Source organism: Triturus cristatus, chromosome 4_2, assembly GCF_964204655.1.
Source record: "Triturus cristatus chromosome 4_2, aTriCri1.1, whole genome shotgun sequence".
In the NCBI taxonomy this organism is placed as follows: domain Eukaryota; kingdom Metazoa; phylum Chordata; class Amphibia; order Caudata; family Salamandridae; genus Triturus; species Triturus cristatus.
In genome coordinates this window covers 355,640,040-355,655,314 of record NC_140586.1, presented here as the reverse complement: position 1 = coordinate 355,655,314, position 15,275 = coordinate 355,640,040, and the positions used below count along the sequence as shown (strand labels likewise).

The 15,275-nt window shown below is 46.1% G+C and overlaps 1 protein-coding gene across 1 annotated transcript in view; it reads left to right on the top strand.

Moving 5' to 3' along the window:
* The window catches only part of KIAA1614 (KIAA1614 ortholog), a 199,828-nt gene extending 189,635 nt beyond the window's left edge, over positions 1-10,193 (top strand). Inside the window, exon 10 of the mRNA XM_085601763.1 lies at positions 9,274-10,193. Coding sequence (XP_085457889.1) covers positions 9,274-9,467 — 194 coding nt within the window. The 3' untranslated portion in view covers positions 9,468-10,193. The remainder of the gene's footprint in view (positions 1-9,273) is intronic.
* The last annotated feature ends 5,082 nt before the right edge of the window (positions 10,194-15,275 follow it).

Genomic DNA, 15,275 nt, shown 5'->3' with positions numbered 1-15,275 from the left:
TCAACACCTGGTGATGGGGGAGAATAAAAAACTTCCTCCAGGAGTGGAGGAAAGTGAACTCAGGCAAATGGATATTAAACATCATACTATTTGAATATTGCATAGAACTGATCAAACAACCACCAGCAAGGGGACCAAAAAAAGTGGCCAACAGAAAAGAAAATACAGCCTGTCTACTGCAAGAAGTAAAAGAATTGATACAAAAAAGGCAATAAAAAGAGTGTCCAGAAACTACATCAACCCGGTAAAGCAGGATGGATTCCTACTTCTTATCCAAGACCTTCGCTTTGCAAACAAGTTCATAAGACACAAAAATTGAAGATGACAACCCTGCAAGATGTCATACCTCAGATACAAAAGGGGAACTATATGGTAGCTATAGATCTAAAGGATGCTTATCTTCACATCCCAATGAATCACAGACAATATATATTTACATTTTGTGGAGGCCAGACACACACTATCAATTCAAACTGCTGGCCTTCGGAATAAAATCAGCACCAAGAGTGTTTACAAAGTGCCTGGCAACAGTAGCAGCACACCTAAGACGACAAGGGATACATGTATACCCTTATTTAGACGACTGGCTGGTAAAAGCAAACTCTCTACGCAAATGCAAAAGACACATAGAGATAGTGAAAGCAACACTTCATAATCTGGGGGTTTCAATAAACAGAGAAAAGTGATCTCCAAAACCAGAACAAGAAAAGATCTTCCTGGGAGCAAGAATCAACTCAACAGAAGGAAAAGCATATCCTTGCGTAAAGAGGATAATATACTTTAAGAAACTCACCTTTACCAGAAGTGTCGGTCTCTGCCAGTGAGGACTGTGGTGATGATGCTGGGGAAGATGGCCTGCTGCATTCCTCTCATACCATATGCAAGGCTACAGATGAGACCAATCCAGGAATGGGCACACAGCCAATGGTCACAAGCCACAGGAAGTTGGGAAGATTTAGTGGTTGTCACACAAAAGGTACAGCAGGAGACGGCGTGGTGGAACAGGACACATGTAGCAGCTGGAAGACCATTTATACACCCAACTCCCACAGTAACCATTACCATGGACACCTTACTTATGGATTGGGGAGCGCATATGGAGAGACTCAAAAAGTCAGAGGAATTTGGAAGGAACAGGAAGTAGTACAACATATTAATGTACTGGAACTAAAACAGTGTTCCTAGCCTTAAAAGCCTTTCAGAAACAGCTGTAAGGAAAGTCGTTACTAGTTCAGACAGAAAATACAACAATGTACTATCTCAACAAGCAGGGAGGAACACTATCCTTTATACTTTCAAAACTAGCCCAGGAAATCTGGAGGTGGACCATCTAGAGACAAGTAAACATAACAGCAATTCACCTTCCGGGGAAAGACAATGTCAAGGTGGACAAGCTCAGCAGGCAAGCATCCTCCTCTCACAAGTGGGAACTCAATCAAACAGTACTCAAACTGATATCCAGTCAATGGGGAACACCAAAAATAGATGTTTGCAACCTCAGAAAACTCGAAATGCCAATTCTCTGCGTTCAGACACCCACACCGCCACTCCCTGATAAATATTCTGTCGATAGTCTGATCAGAGACATTTGCTTGCGCTTCTCCCCCAATTCCACTATTATACCGTTCACTCAACAGAAGCAGTGATCCTCTCCATAGTAGATGACATGCGACAGGAAGTGGATAAAGGCAACACTCAAGCCCTAGTACTCCTTGATCTGTCAGCGGCTTTTGACACGATCTACTACAATCTTCTGGCTGACCGTGTCAGGGCTGAAGGGCTTTAGGACTCAGCAATCAACTGGATCATCTCTTGTCTCAAGGACAGATGTAAATCAGTTAGAATTTCCCCCTTTAATTCTCCTGAAGTCCAATTGAATTATGGGGTACCACAAGGCTCCTCTTTCCCTTCATCTTTTAAATTTATATGTTGTCCCAGATTCAATCTCTCAGAAACATTTAAGTCAACATTTTTAATTATGCTGATGACATGCAACTCCTCTTTACCATTGACAACACTCCTAATTCCAAGTTGCGTTTCTAAGACACCATGCTGTTCATCCAGGATTGGATGAACAGCAAGCATCTGAAAGTGAACTCTGACAAAACAGAGATAGTAGTCATCAAAAATAAGTTCAACCTTTGGAGTCCCTCCTTTTGGTCAAATCAGATGGGCTCTCCCCATCGCCCCCAAAAGAAGTCAGTAAAATGTCTTGGCTTCATTATTGATGAGAAGGTATCTCTAAAACCTCAGCTTGGTTCAGTGATATCTACCTGCTTCTTCCAATTTCGCAGAAATAAGAAGATAAAGAAAGTTCTTACTACTGACACCTTGGTCCAAGTTATAATAGCTCTGGTCATGTCAAGAATTGACAATGCCAAATCTCTTTACTTGGGTCTTTTCTTTTTTTTAAATTTATTTTTTATAGAAGATTTTTTTATAAACATACATGACATACAAAAACATTTGTCTGTCGGGTTCATCGCCCTTAGGCTACAAGGTATATCGGTTAGTTTAATGGTACCTTTTGGTCGACTCCCCCATTGCTGGCTAGATTCTTATAGTGAAAAGAGAGGTCTTAAAGTGGGAGTGTATAGGACAGGTTGGAATAAGTCGAGGATAGGATAGAAGCACGACTGTATACTCTTCTCAAGCATAGGTAGTCCTTTTGTTCTAGACTTTGCCATGGCTCCTGATTGGAGCTGTTTCTTACGGAGGGTCATAAGGGACTAGTGCCTTGTCCAGAGCTTCCCATAGGCCTCTGGATGTCGCCTTCCACGAGGTGTTTTGCATTGCCAGGTTGTCTGCTCCCCTAAGGTGGATGATCCAGTTAAGCCAGTTCTTGTAGGATGTTTTTGAGGAGTCTTTCCAGTTAGTCAGCACCAGTTTGATCGCCGCTGTCAGGAGTAGGTCCAGAAGTTCTCTCTCTCCCTCTGTGGGGAGGTCTTTTCTAATGAACGCTGTGATGAGTGAGACAAAGTTCCTTGTAATCTTGCACTTGAAAACATTGTCTATGAAGTCCATCACCTTATCCCAGAAGCTCTTAAGCCTTGGGCATTGGAAGACCAGGTGTTCCAAATCCCCCCTCCCCATGTCGCAATTCCAGCATATTGGGTTATCTCTGAGCCCTAGTGTGTGCAGCCGGGCTGGGGTCCAGAAAGTTTTGTGTAGCAGCCATAGTTTGGTTTGGGCGAGAACTGGTGTGATTTTATTTTGTGTGGCCGATGCCCATATCCTTTCCCACTCTTGTTCTTTTAGTGGGGGTTGTATGTGTGTGTCCCAGTATCCCTTTGTTTTATTGTTCAGTTTGGACTTGATAGGTCGTAGTGTTTTGTATATTTTCGATGCTTGGTGGCCTAGTTTGTTTATGTTTGTTATGTATTGGAAGATCGAGGGCGTGGTGTCTATTATTTTTGATTTTGTTATGGCTGTCTTTATCTTTAGAAACCTGTACAAATCTAGGTCTTCTAGATGATGGATTGTCTTCAATTCAAGGAATGTGATTGGTGTTGCTCCCTTTTCTAGCTGATGCGGGTGCGAGATGCCTTTCTCTATCCATGCCTCGAACCTAAGGGTTTTCCCTCTGTATTTAAGGTTGTTATTCCCGCATATTGCTTCTGATTTCGAACCTTTGAAACTGACCCCCGTTTTAAAAGTGCTATTTTGGTATTTCTCAGTATAGGGTTGTTCGCGTGTGGGTATGCGTTTGTTGTTAGTAGGGCTAGTGGGTTCAGGTTGTTCAGAATGGCCTTTTCTACCTGAAACCACACCGGTGTTACTTGGGTCTTTTCAAACATCTTATGTGGAGGCTCCAGTTGATCCAAAACCAGGCCGCTTAGCTGATCTATCAACTTCCCATACACTGGCATATTTCTCAATTGACAAAAAATCTTCAATCACTTCCAGCTCCACAGAGATCCACATTCAAAACATGTTGGATTATTTTCAAAGCTTTGCACATGAAAAGTCCAGCTTTTATCAAGTCCAGCTTTTTAAGTATTCCCCCACTAGAGATCTTAGACCCACTCATTTGCACTTTTTAGTGATTCCCCAATTTAAGAAGAATAGGACAGGTTGAGTCAGGTTTTCAGCCACTGCTCCTCGTGTCTGCAACTCCCTGCCTTTGAAACTTAGGACCACCTCAAATTATGGGAAGTTCAGACAGATGTTGAAGACTTGGCTATTTAAGCAAGCGTATTAATAAGTATCCTGAGCCGTGTGGAGACAGTTACCTAGCGCCAAGAGACCATTCGATGTATACGCGCTTTATAAGCTAAAGTAACGTAACATAACATCCAAAGTAATCAGCAAATGCAAACAGTCTCAAATGACAGCAATACTCATCAGCCCACAGTGGGCGAGACAAACTTGGTTCTCAGACCTAATAGAGATAGCGCAGGACAATATACAGAGATTACCGGGACAACAATATCAACTATCTGTGCGGAGGGGGACAAATCTCCACCAAGAACCAGAAACCGTGAGTTTAGCAGCTTGGCTCCTGAACACTTAGAGTTTGGATACCTAGGTTTGCAGAAAACTCAATGTCAATTCACAGAGGAGCAAGAAGGCAGACAACAAGAAAATGCTACATACCTAAATGGGAAAGGTACTCGAGGTGGTGCCAGAAACTTGAATTATTAAATTACAATAGAAAGGACACAACAGTCCAAAAATACCTCACACACCTTCTAGACTGCAAACTAACTTATACTTCATTAAAGGTACATTTAGCAGCAATAATTGCCTACACAAGAGGGCATATAAAAGGTTTCTTCAACACACCTGTAATTAAAAGATTCTTGGAGGAAGCAAAACGGATAGGTCTACCTAGAAGGGTGCCTGCACCAACATGGAACTATATTTGGTACTAACTCAACTAATGAGGAAACCCTTTGGACCTTTGCACAAGGTTTCCCGAAAAATGAGTACTTTAAAGAGCTCATTGTTCATTGAAATGACACCTCTTCATAGAGTAAGTGAACTGCAGGCACTCATAATACAAGAGCCATACATGCAAATACACAAGGAGGGAATAGTCAAGAGGACAGATCCAGAATTCCTACCCAAGGTCATCTTGCATTTCCACATCAATCAATCGATTCAAATTCCAAGCTGTTTACAAGAACCAAAAATCCAAGCAGGAAGTTCACCATAGTCTAAATGGGAGTGACAACTGCCTTGGGTGAGCCCACCTTCAACAGCCAGTGGGCGAGGTAGGGGAAGTCTGAAATCCCTGACCTCCGCAGATAAGCTGCGACCACCGCCATAACCTTGGTGAACACCCGAGGAGCGCTGGTAAGACCGAAAGGTAGCACAGCAAACTGAAATTGCTCTTGACCCACTGTGTACTTCAGAAAGCGTCTGTGGGCCGGCATTGCGGGGATGTGAAAATATGCATCCTGCAAGTTCAACTCTACCATCCAGTCTCCCAGGTCTAGGGCAGATAAAACTTGGGCGAGCGTGAGGATTTTGAATTTCTCCTTTTTCAAGAAGGTTGAGAAGGCGCATATACAGGATAGGACAAATTCCTCTTCTTCTTTGACTCCAGAAATTAGCGGGAATAACAACCACGACCTACTTCTAATGCAGACCCTGTCTCTCTGGCTTCCTTGGCCAAGAGAACCTACACTTAGATGGTGCAAAGAGAGATGGTCCTCCATCAGCTAAGTGGGTGGCAAGAGTGGTTGTCACAAATGGGAGGGAGTAACCCATTTGGACTATCTGGAGTACCCAACGTTCTGATGTTACTGGCCTCCTGTAGGGGAGGTGATGGCATATCTTTTCTCCCACTGGATGCCCATGATGGTCTGAGGGCAGACTAAATAAACTTGGAGGCAGCGGCTGCCTGGCGGGGGTGGTGGACTGACCTGACAGCTGGCTGCCTATTCCACGTGGTCTATGGGACCCGTGCCCTTGGCCACAAAAAGGCTGGGAAGCCTGCTGGCCATGGTGGCTGGGAGGGTATGGGTGCAGTTTGAGACCCCTTTGGTGATCACGAAAGGAGCAGAAGACAGATTGGGGTTGACAAGGGGTCATAGACCAGCCCAAGGACCTGGCTGTAGCCCTGCTGTCCTTGAAGCGCTCGAGTGATGAATCCACCTTGTCTCCAAAAAGGCGTGAGCCTTTAAATGGCATGCCCATGAGGGAAACCTGGATATCCCCTAAATAGCCAGGTGTTCTCTGCCATGAGTGACGCCACAAGGCCACCGACAATTAATAATCACTCTGCCCAGCGACTCGGTCGTGTCAAGTTCATATCGGATAGTGAACTTGCCCGCATCCCTCCCATCGGTAACAGCCTGAAAGAAAATGGCCTGTGCCTCCTCCGGGACCATAGGCAGCACTTGTTTGCTTGAAACTCGGCCCAGACCTCTGCTGACCCCAGGAGGTGAGTGCACAAAGTGGGAGCACCAGGCTGAGCCCCTCCGCTTATGGGCACAGCCCGGGAGGCATCCCAGAGACTCAATTTCCGGCGCCAGCATCTCCTGCCTCGGTGGGGTTCCAAGATTGACTCAGCGTATTGCCAGGGGTTCTGGCTGGGCCTGTGTTGGGATAAATGGTGTGGTGCCCAAGTGTGGAACCCCTGAGGGCACAATAAACGTCCTCGCTCAAACGCATCTGCGCTGATCTTGCTGCAATACTTTACTCCTGTGCAGTGCAGAGCATAAATTCTGCCACTGATTCCCCACCCTGCAGCTCCTTGGCCGGATATCACTGCTCACTCGCTCACTTCAGCCTGCTCCAGTAGCAACAATTCGAGGGCTCTGCATGTAAAATGGTGTTTTTATATCCCTTGCCTGACCCCAAGATGGTCGCCACAGTGGTCCTTTGCCCAGATGTGCTACTACTCTTGGACAAAATTTGGACATCGACCAGACCTCGAGCATATCTCTCATCCGGCTCACTCATCAGGACATTGAATCTGTGAACCTGCCACAAACCGTTGAGACGTAGCATTTAGGCCGATGCCCTGTAGAGCTACCTTGATAGCTATGGAGGAGATGGGCTGTGGACTTTCCCCCCGGCCGTCACCTACCCAGCCGGACTTTGGGCAGACTTTCCTTAGTCTCTACGCCGTATCTCCCTCCTACCCTTTTACCTTACTCCCCTACCCTTCTACGCTCCATTTATCTCGCCTTCTATGCTCTTTAAATGTTTTCTTGCAACAGATGTTTTTTGTAACTGATGTAACTTTGTAACAATGTGAAACCTCATGTAAAGTGCTCTGATACCTCTGGGTCTAGCCAGCGCTATATAAAACTCATCAAATAAAAAAAGTGTGCAACTGAATCCCAGAGTGTATGGGAGTATCGGCCCAATAGGCACATGGTGTTCACCGACCACAGTACCAGGCTGGTGGAAGAGAATGTTCTTTTACCAAAGGTGTCCAGCCTCTTGGATACCCTATCTGGTGGAGTGATAGGGAACGCGCCAGGGTGGATACAGGACGAGGAGGCTTGGACCACCAAGCTCTCTAGGGTGGGGTGCTGGGTAAGGAAACTGGGGGCCTCAGGAGTGGGGTGATGGCGGGGGGCAATTGTCCTATTCACAGGAGCCCCTCTACAGGGCTCGGATCAAACTCCAAGTACGATGTTCTTAAGGGCTTCACTGAATGGCAATAAGGGTTTTGAGGGGATGACTCCCGGCTGAAGCACCTCTGTCAAGACATTAGTCTTGACTGCCACTGAGGGTAGGCTGAGGTCCAGGACCACCTTGCGTACCAACATTGCAAACAAGGCTTCCTTCTCCATAGCCACAGTAGGCAGGGAAACGGGCCATTGTCAGGTGAGGTGTCCAACCCACTGGCCTCACCCAGTTCCTCATACCAGTTGTCCTGTTCCTCAAATGGTTTATCTCCATAAGGATCCATCGACCCCTCCCAACTGTCTCCCTCGCCAGTCCTATCTATCAAATAAGGCACTGGCTCTACTCCGGGAGTAATGTCCTTGGTTGGGACTAGACGACTCCCATTCGGCTCCATGTCAGAGTTGGGAATGAGGATGGGTATGGTGCTGCCTTAGCATGGCTGCGGCACTGGAGCGGCCGCCAAGGAAGATCTCGGTCTGTAAAGAATCAATAGAGGACGATGATGTTGAGAGATTTTGTGCATGCGAGTGGGCATGAAGTAATTGTTATTTTTTTAAATATATCTTTATTGGCATTTAAAGCATTGCAACATTTTCACATACCATTGACTGTCACAATAGCATGAAACACAGATCAGTTTAGACAGCAACGGCATTGAAGTAATTGTTGTTAAGGTCACAGTCAGAGAGCAGGGGTCAGGTTCAAGCGCTTGCACCTGAATGTCAGGGTTCAAGTTCATGTTGCCAAAAAAAGAATCTTGAGTACACTTATCGGGTAGACATTAGCAGTTACATCCTACAATGTTCTGGTTAGAAGGGAACTAAATACCAAAAGTTATATGTTTGAATGAGATGACCATTAAATCTTGGATGGGGAGGTGGTATACACTAGCTACAGCTACAGGGAATTATTCTATGTGTGGGCTATGGTTAAATAATATGAAACGGGGTATATCAGTTTTCTTCCCAAGAACATGGAGGGGCATATTTAATAACATTTCACGCACTGCAGGGCAGCAAGCAAAGTTGCTGCGCTGCGTTCCCTGAAATGGAGAGAGGAGAAATGTGCCATACCTACTAAGATATGGCGCATTTCTGCTCTCTTCTAGCGCTGACACACTGTGTGCTACCTAGTACCAATGCAGGAACCCTTATGTCATGCTACAAGAGGGCCTGCATTACAGGCAGGATTGTTGTGCAGGAAGGCAACCCTTCTTGCACAATGCACAAAAACAATCCAAACAAAAAATAACAAGGACAAAAAAATGATTTTTCTCCATGTTATGCCATCCTGTGAGAGGCGTACTGATGTGTTGCAATTCCAGGTTTAAAAACCTTTGTAAATCTGGAATTGTATCAAATCCATTTGTGGATACACAGGAGCACCCATGAGCCACCCATGGAATGCCTATCAGCTCGAAAAGTAACGTAATGCAGCGCAAACCGCTGCATTGCTTTACATTTCTTTGTAAAGCCACGCAACGTGGCGCAAATCATCCTTTGCCTGGTTTGTCAATCTGAAATAAGGAATTACCCTGCCTTGCATCACCATATGTCACACAAGGACAACACAACTCCTTTATAAACATGCCCTGGAATTCTCTTAATGTGATGGGACATCAATGCTTTTCTGCAGGTTTTTTATTTATCCTCTGACTTCTCACTCCCTCTCTGTCCTTTCCAGGTGTTTACGTACAAGAGATGGCTGATCCCAGAACCGCCAAACTGTATGCCGGACTGCTAGCTGTTGGTGATGAGATATTAGAGGTTAATGGTGCCAAGGTAGCTGGGGTCAGCCTGGCAGCCCTCCGCGACATGATGGCTCAAGCAGAGAGACTTTCCATCAGACTACTACAGCAGAGGCATCCTGTTCGGTAACATTAACCTCCCGAGTATCACTCGGGACCAAAGAAGCATGACTGTAGGACATGGGAGCTGTGCACTCACCATACAATACACCAGCTGCATCCCAGGAAAGGCTTAGCAGCGAATCTATGCAGGATACTGTGCTGTTGCACTCAGCTGCTTCGTTACCAAACATCGTCCGTGACAAGATAAACAAAACAAATGAGGGAAAACACAGCCACTGTAATGTGCAATAGGAAAGACACATTCTTTGCGGTCTTGGGCAGCACCCCTTGCAGGCAAGGGGTCCAATGTGATATGTTGATAACGGTGAGGCATCTTTCCTACTCATCTGCTTGAGTGAAAAACACTGACATATAAATCAGTTATAGCGACCATGGGGTACAACGTACTGTAGCCAATGCGTGGCTAGGCATGACTTCTACCATGACAGTCTACATTCTCATGTACTCTACAGATGATGATCTACATGGTTCCATAATAACCCATGAACCATTGATGCATCCACTCTTAGTCTCCTTCATCTTTGAAATCCCTCACATGGAAAAAGATTGCAGAGATAGACAGTGTAAGAGACCAGAAGTAGAGGAACCTGTCGCCATACCTCAGTAACTTCGCATTCTTGGCACCCACCCCCCTGTGGAATCAAGGAACATGTGCTACTTTCACTGCCACCATTTTCACTGTCTGCCCTTGTTTTGCAAGCCACCATGCCATTCTTAAGTTATTAAATGTCAGAAAAACAAAATACTACATAACTTGTTTTGTCACTGTGGCTGTGTCTCTGGAGGAGCTTGAAAGGCAAATCTACGTAACAATGTGAGAGATGAGAGAGCTGACTGAAGTTGGGTGGAGGTGTGGTTGAAATGGTGAGCTTATAGCAATCATCAATGATTTTTGTAAATAACTATAGGACAATGGGATTTTAAAATATCTTCGCCTGCATAGTGCATGTGTCCTGGTCTCCTGCTTCCCTGCCCAAAGTCAAAGGTATGGCCGGCAAACAAGGTTTTCAAATTGAAAGCTGAAACCTCTTTACAACTGTCATTCATGTTGCCAATCACTAGCTGTGAGTTTCAGTCAGCAAGATAAGCATCTCCAGATACTTCCTCTTTTTTGGTTGGCGCCACTATTTTTAGCTCTCGCCCATCCCACAAAGGGCATTTGTTATTATTCCCTTTGTTTTGAATGGATAAAAAGAAAGAAAAACAGACAGTGCCTCCCCCTGTTGTACATTCTTTTTTTTAAATAGGCTTCATGCAGTTCATAGGGTGCAAAGCATAGTGCTCATTCTCTGCGGTTGACATACCTTAGTACTGTCCTTCCAGGCCCCACGTCAGGAAAGAGTAAATGTAGGAAACCCACCTCCCTATATTGTGTACCACAATGGGGTACACTGTGCAGAGAGGTCAGAGAGACCCTTATTGGTTTACAGAGGCAAATGTTGATATACTAATGCTCTATTTTGTGGTAGTGTGGGCGAGTAGTTAGGCTTATCAGAGGGTAATGCAAAGCATTTGTTGTTCACACAGAGGCAATAATTGGAACACATGCTCAAGAATTAAGTTGAGACTAATTTATAGAAAAATAGCAAGTCTTTTTATATATATTTTGAAACGAGAACTGCAGTTACAGTTAAGCATGTAATACTTTTCAGCAATAAGCAATAATTACAAGCAATATTCAGTTGTGTGCAATCACGCACAATGTTATCCTATGGAGAAAAACATAGAATGCAATAAATCACAGAGCAGTAGGACTCCGGGGTTCAGCTTCTAGAATTCAAATGTTAGGGAGCCAGGGTCCAATGTTTTACCAGCTGGTTCTCTAGAGCGTCCCGGATTCGGATAAGAGCAGGGTGCTTAGAGAGTAAGTAGCTGGTGCACGAAGAAGAAGGGGGGGGGGCACCTGAAAAGAGGCTGCATAGGGGGACTTGTAGGCAAGTCTGAGGGGACTCAAAAGAGTGTAGGGATTGCAAGGGCCTGGGGACCACAAGAGCCAAAGGTTTCGGAGATTCTCTGGCCAGTGGAGCTGGGTGCAGAGCAAACAGATGATCCAAGCTCTTGTGCGCAAAGTGCTTCTTGTGGTCAGGAGCCAACACCTCAGGTGGGCTGGTGCGTGCATTGTGACTGGGCCACTCAGCGAGTGGGTCTTGGGGCTGCTGATGTCCCTCAGTGGTTGATTAGTCCTCAAGCAGTTGGAGTCCATCTTGGACTCTTGTAGTCGTTTTTTGGTTGCAGGGCGTCTGGTACCCCGGGGTTGGTGCTGTTTGGCTCCGGAAGATCCTGGTGCCTCCAAACTTGGTGAGGAGGCAGAGTTGATCCTTCAGAGCTGCTGTACCTTCTCCTGGGCCTTAGGGGTGGTGCAGTTTGCCTGTGAACTCTCCTCCTCATCTAACTAATCTTCCTGTCAGTCTTCCTGCCGAAATTTGGGTCGAACAGGGTTGTATGCTTCTGCTACTAGCATGAAAGGCATGGGTTGGATTTCAAAGACGGCACTGACTTTGAAGCTTCCCACCTTGGAAAGCTGTTCGTGCCTGGAGGAGGTGGGAAGCACCTCCGCCCAGGGCAGGCATCGTTTCTGGCCCCTGAGAGCGAAGGCTCTCATCCCATGGGTTCGAAAATATGTCTAGAAGTGGCAGGCTGGTGGAGACCAGTCCGGAACCCACTAGAAGTCGGTAGGGTTCAAGAGACCCTTCTTAAGGGTCCTCTGGGTGCAGTTATCAATAAATCTGACACTGGAATCAGTGCAGGATTATTAAGACGAGATATTTGGTACCAAACATCCCATAACACAGTGAAGCAATCATGGCGCAGAGAAACTCGTAATGACAAGTGTCCAGCCCATGTACTCTCTATTGCTTCCCTGTTCACTTACAATGTCCAAGAATAAACATGCATATTGCAGGGGCATATCTGCTCATGCAGATATGTCCTCACAGGGGATATAGTGCACCCTGCCTTAGGGCTAAGGCCTGCTAGAGGGGTGTGTTACCTATATTTTATTTACTTTATTTTAATTTTATTTTATTTGATAAGTTTTAAATAGCGCTGGCTAGACCCGGAGGTATCAGAGCGCTTTACATGAGGTTCCACATTGTTACAAAGTTACATCAGTTACAAATTACATCTGTTGCAAGAAAACTTTTAAAGAGCATAGAAGGCGAGATAAATAGAGTAAGGTAAAAGGGTAGGAGGGAGAGACGGCGTAGAGACGAAGGAAAGTCTGCCCAAAGTCCGGCTGGGTAGGTGATGGCAGGGGGGGAAGTCCACAGCCCATCTCCTCTATAGCTATCAAGGTAGCTCTACCGGGCATCTGCCAAAATGCTAGGTCTCAACGGTCGGTGGCAGGTTCACAGATTCAATGTCCTGATGAGTGAGCCGGATGATGGATATGCTCGAGGTCTGGTTGATGTCCACATTTTGTCCAAGAGTAGTAGCCCATCGTGGTAAAGGACCACTGTGGCGGCCATCTTGGGGTCAGGCAAGGGATTCTGCCCCCTATAAAAACACCATTTTATATGCAGAGCCCTCAAATTGTTGCTACTGGTGCAGGCTGAAGTGAGCAGTGATAGCCGGCCAAGGAGCTGCAGCTCCTGGGGTCAGCGGAGGTCTGGGCCGAGTTTCAAGCAAACAAGTGCTGCCTATGGTCCCGGAGGAGGCCCGGGCCATTCTCTTTCAGGCTGTTACCGTTGGGAGGGATGCGGGCAAGTTCACTATCCAATATGAACTTGACACGACCGATTCGCTGGGCAGAGTGATTTTTAAATGTCGGTGGCCTTGTGGCGCCACTTATGGCAGTGAACACCTGGCTATTTAGGGGATGTCCATGTTTCCCTCATGGGCATGCCCTTTAAAGCCTCATGCCTTTTTGGAGACAAGGTGGATTCATCGCTCGAGCGCTTCAATGACAGCAGGACTACGGCCAGGTCCTTGGGCTGATCTATGGCCCCTTGTCAACCCCAATCTGTCTTCTGCTTCTTTCGTGACCACCAAAGGAGTCTCAAACTGCACCCATACCCTCCCAGCCACCATGGCCAGTAGGCTTCTCTGCCTTTTTGTGGCCAAGGGCACGGGTTCCATAGGCCACGTGGAATAGGCAGCCAGCTGTCAGGTCAGTCCACCATCCCCGCCGGGCTGCCGCTGCCTCCAAGTTTATTTAGGCTGCCCTAAGACCCTCATGGGCATCCAGTGGGAGAAAAGATATGCCATCACCTCCCCTACAGGAGGCCAGTAACATCAGAACGTTGGGTACTCCAGATAGTCCAAATGGGTTACTCCCTCCCATTTGTGACAACCACTCTTGTCACCCACTTATGATCAGCTGATGAAGGACCATCTCTCTTTGCACCATCTAAGTGCAGGTTCTCTTGGCCAAGGGAGCCAGAGAGACAGGGTCTGCATTAGAATCTCATACAGTGTTTGGAGGCATGACACACAAGAATGTGTGCCATGTCGACTCTTTGGTTTTGTCTGCACCAAGGCACGTAGTCTGCAAAGGCAGCCTGCATGGCATTGGTGAGGGGACGCTAATGTGGCAAATTCATGCTGTTACCTCTGGCACAGGGCGCCTGGTTGGCATGGACCCTGTGCACTTCCAGTTGAAATCACATAATTTTTCAGGCAAAAAGTGAGGGCTACCATGTCCAAAAGAAGCACCTTTCTACAGTAAAGAATGACGAAAAGAAAATGAGTACACAAACATATGAGCACTGGCAAGCCCTTTATCCTGTCCAGAACTAGTAAAGACATGTAGATGCTCTTCTTTGTTAGCACAGTCGTTGCCTAACCTCCAATACTGAGTCACACAGATTTTATCAATATTTAGGAATAAAAATGTGATCAGGAATTCAACATTTCTGATTATTTCACAGAAGCCCCAACACGGCTATTAGTACAGCAGAAAAGAAAATAGACCCTGCCCCCATTCCTCAATTTATGACTGATTGTCTACGTTCCCTTCCTATGATACCTTTGAGACTCCTCCAGGGCCTTCAGTATTCCTAACCAAATTTCGGGATACCAGACCAGAGGAACTGAGCAGTTGCCATAAATAAAGGGGTCCTTCTCTGAATCTGCTAGCAGTACCATATCATAATACTCAAAAAGCGAGTGCCTTCCTCAATGACGGGTGAGTAAAAGAATTTTAAGCCCACCATGTCTGAACTCTTTTTTTATTTCGATGTTATGGCAGTAGAACTCGAAAACCGATTTCAGACTAAAGAGTCTGTGCCTTCAAGTGGACCCTTTTTAGACTCACACGAGCCCTCTCCTTATTAAAAAAAAAAAGAAGGAAAAGGTAATAATGTTTTGCAGCGTGAATCTTTCTGGATTCACTATGCTGTGCATTATTCCGCGATCTTGTGGTTGGGTCCGGATTCGTAGTCTTTTCTTTGTTTTTTTTTTTTTTTTTTTGTAGCCCAGGTGGGCGGCGACGACCCACCATTTGGTGCACCTCCCGTGACGTCGTCGTGCTTCCTGCGGAAGTCCCACCTTTGGGGCGCCATCTTCAGATTCTTTTTTCCGCCGTTGGGTCTGGATCGTCATCGGGAAGCTCCAGAATTACAATCGAAGGAAGAAGAAAGAAAAGCGAGTTTCGTCGATAAATACTACGAAGATATCACAGGAAAGGAAGAGATTTCATCAGGAGCGCGAAGAAAGGAGGTTCAGCGCCTTTTTCTTCGACGACCTTGGAGAATGCGCACTCAGAGGCCCTGAGCGCAATGGACAAGACGCCATTCAAGTTCTGCCCAAACTGCCACCACAAGTTCGCGCAGAAGGACCAGCATCCGGTCTGCAACCTCTGCCTACCGGTCGAACA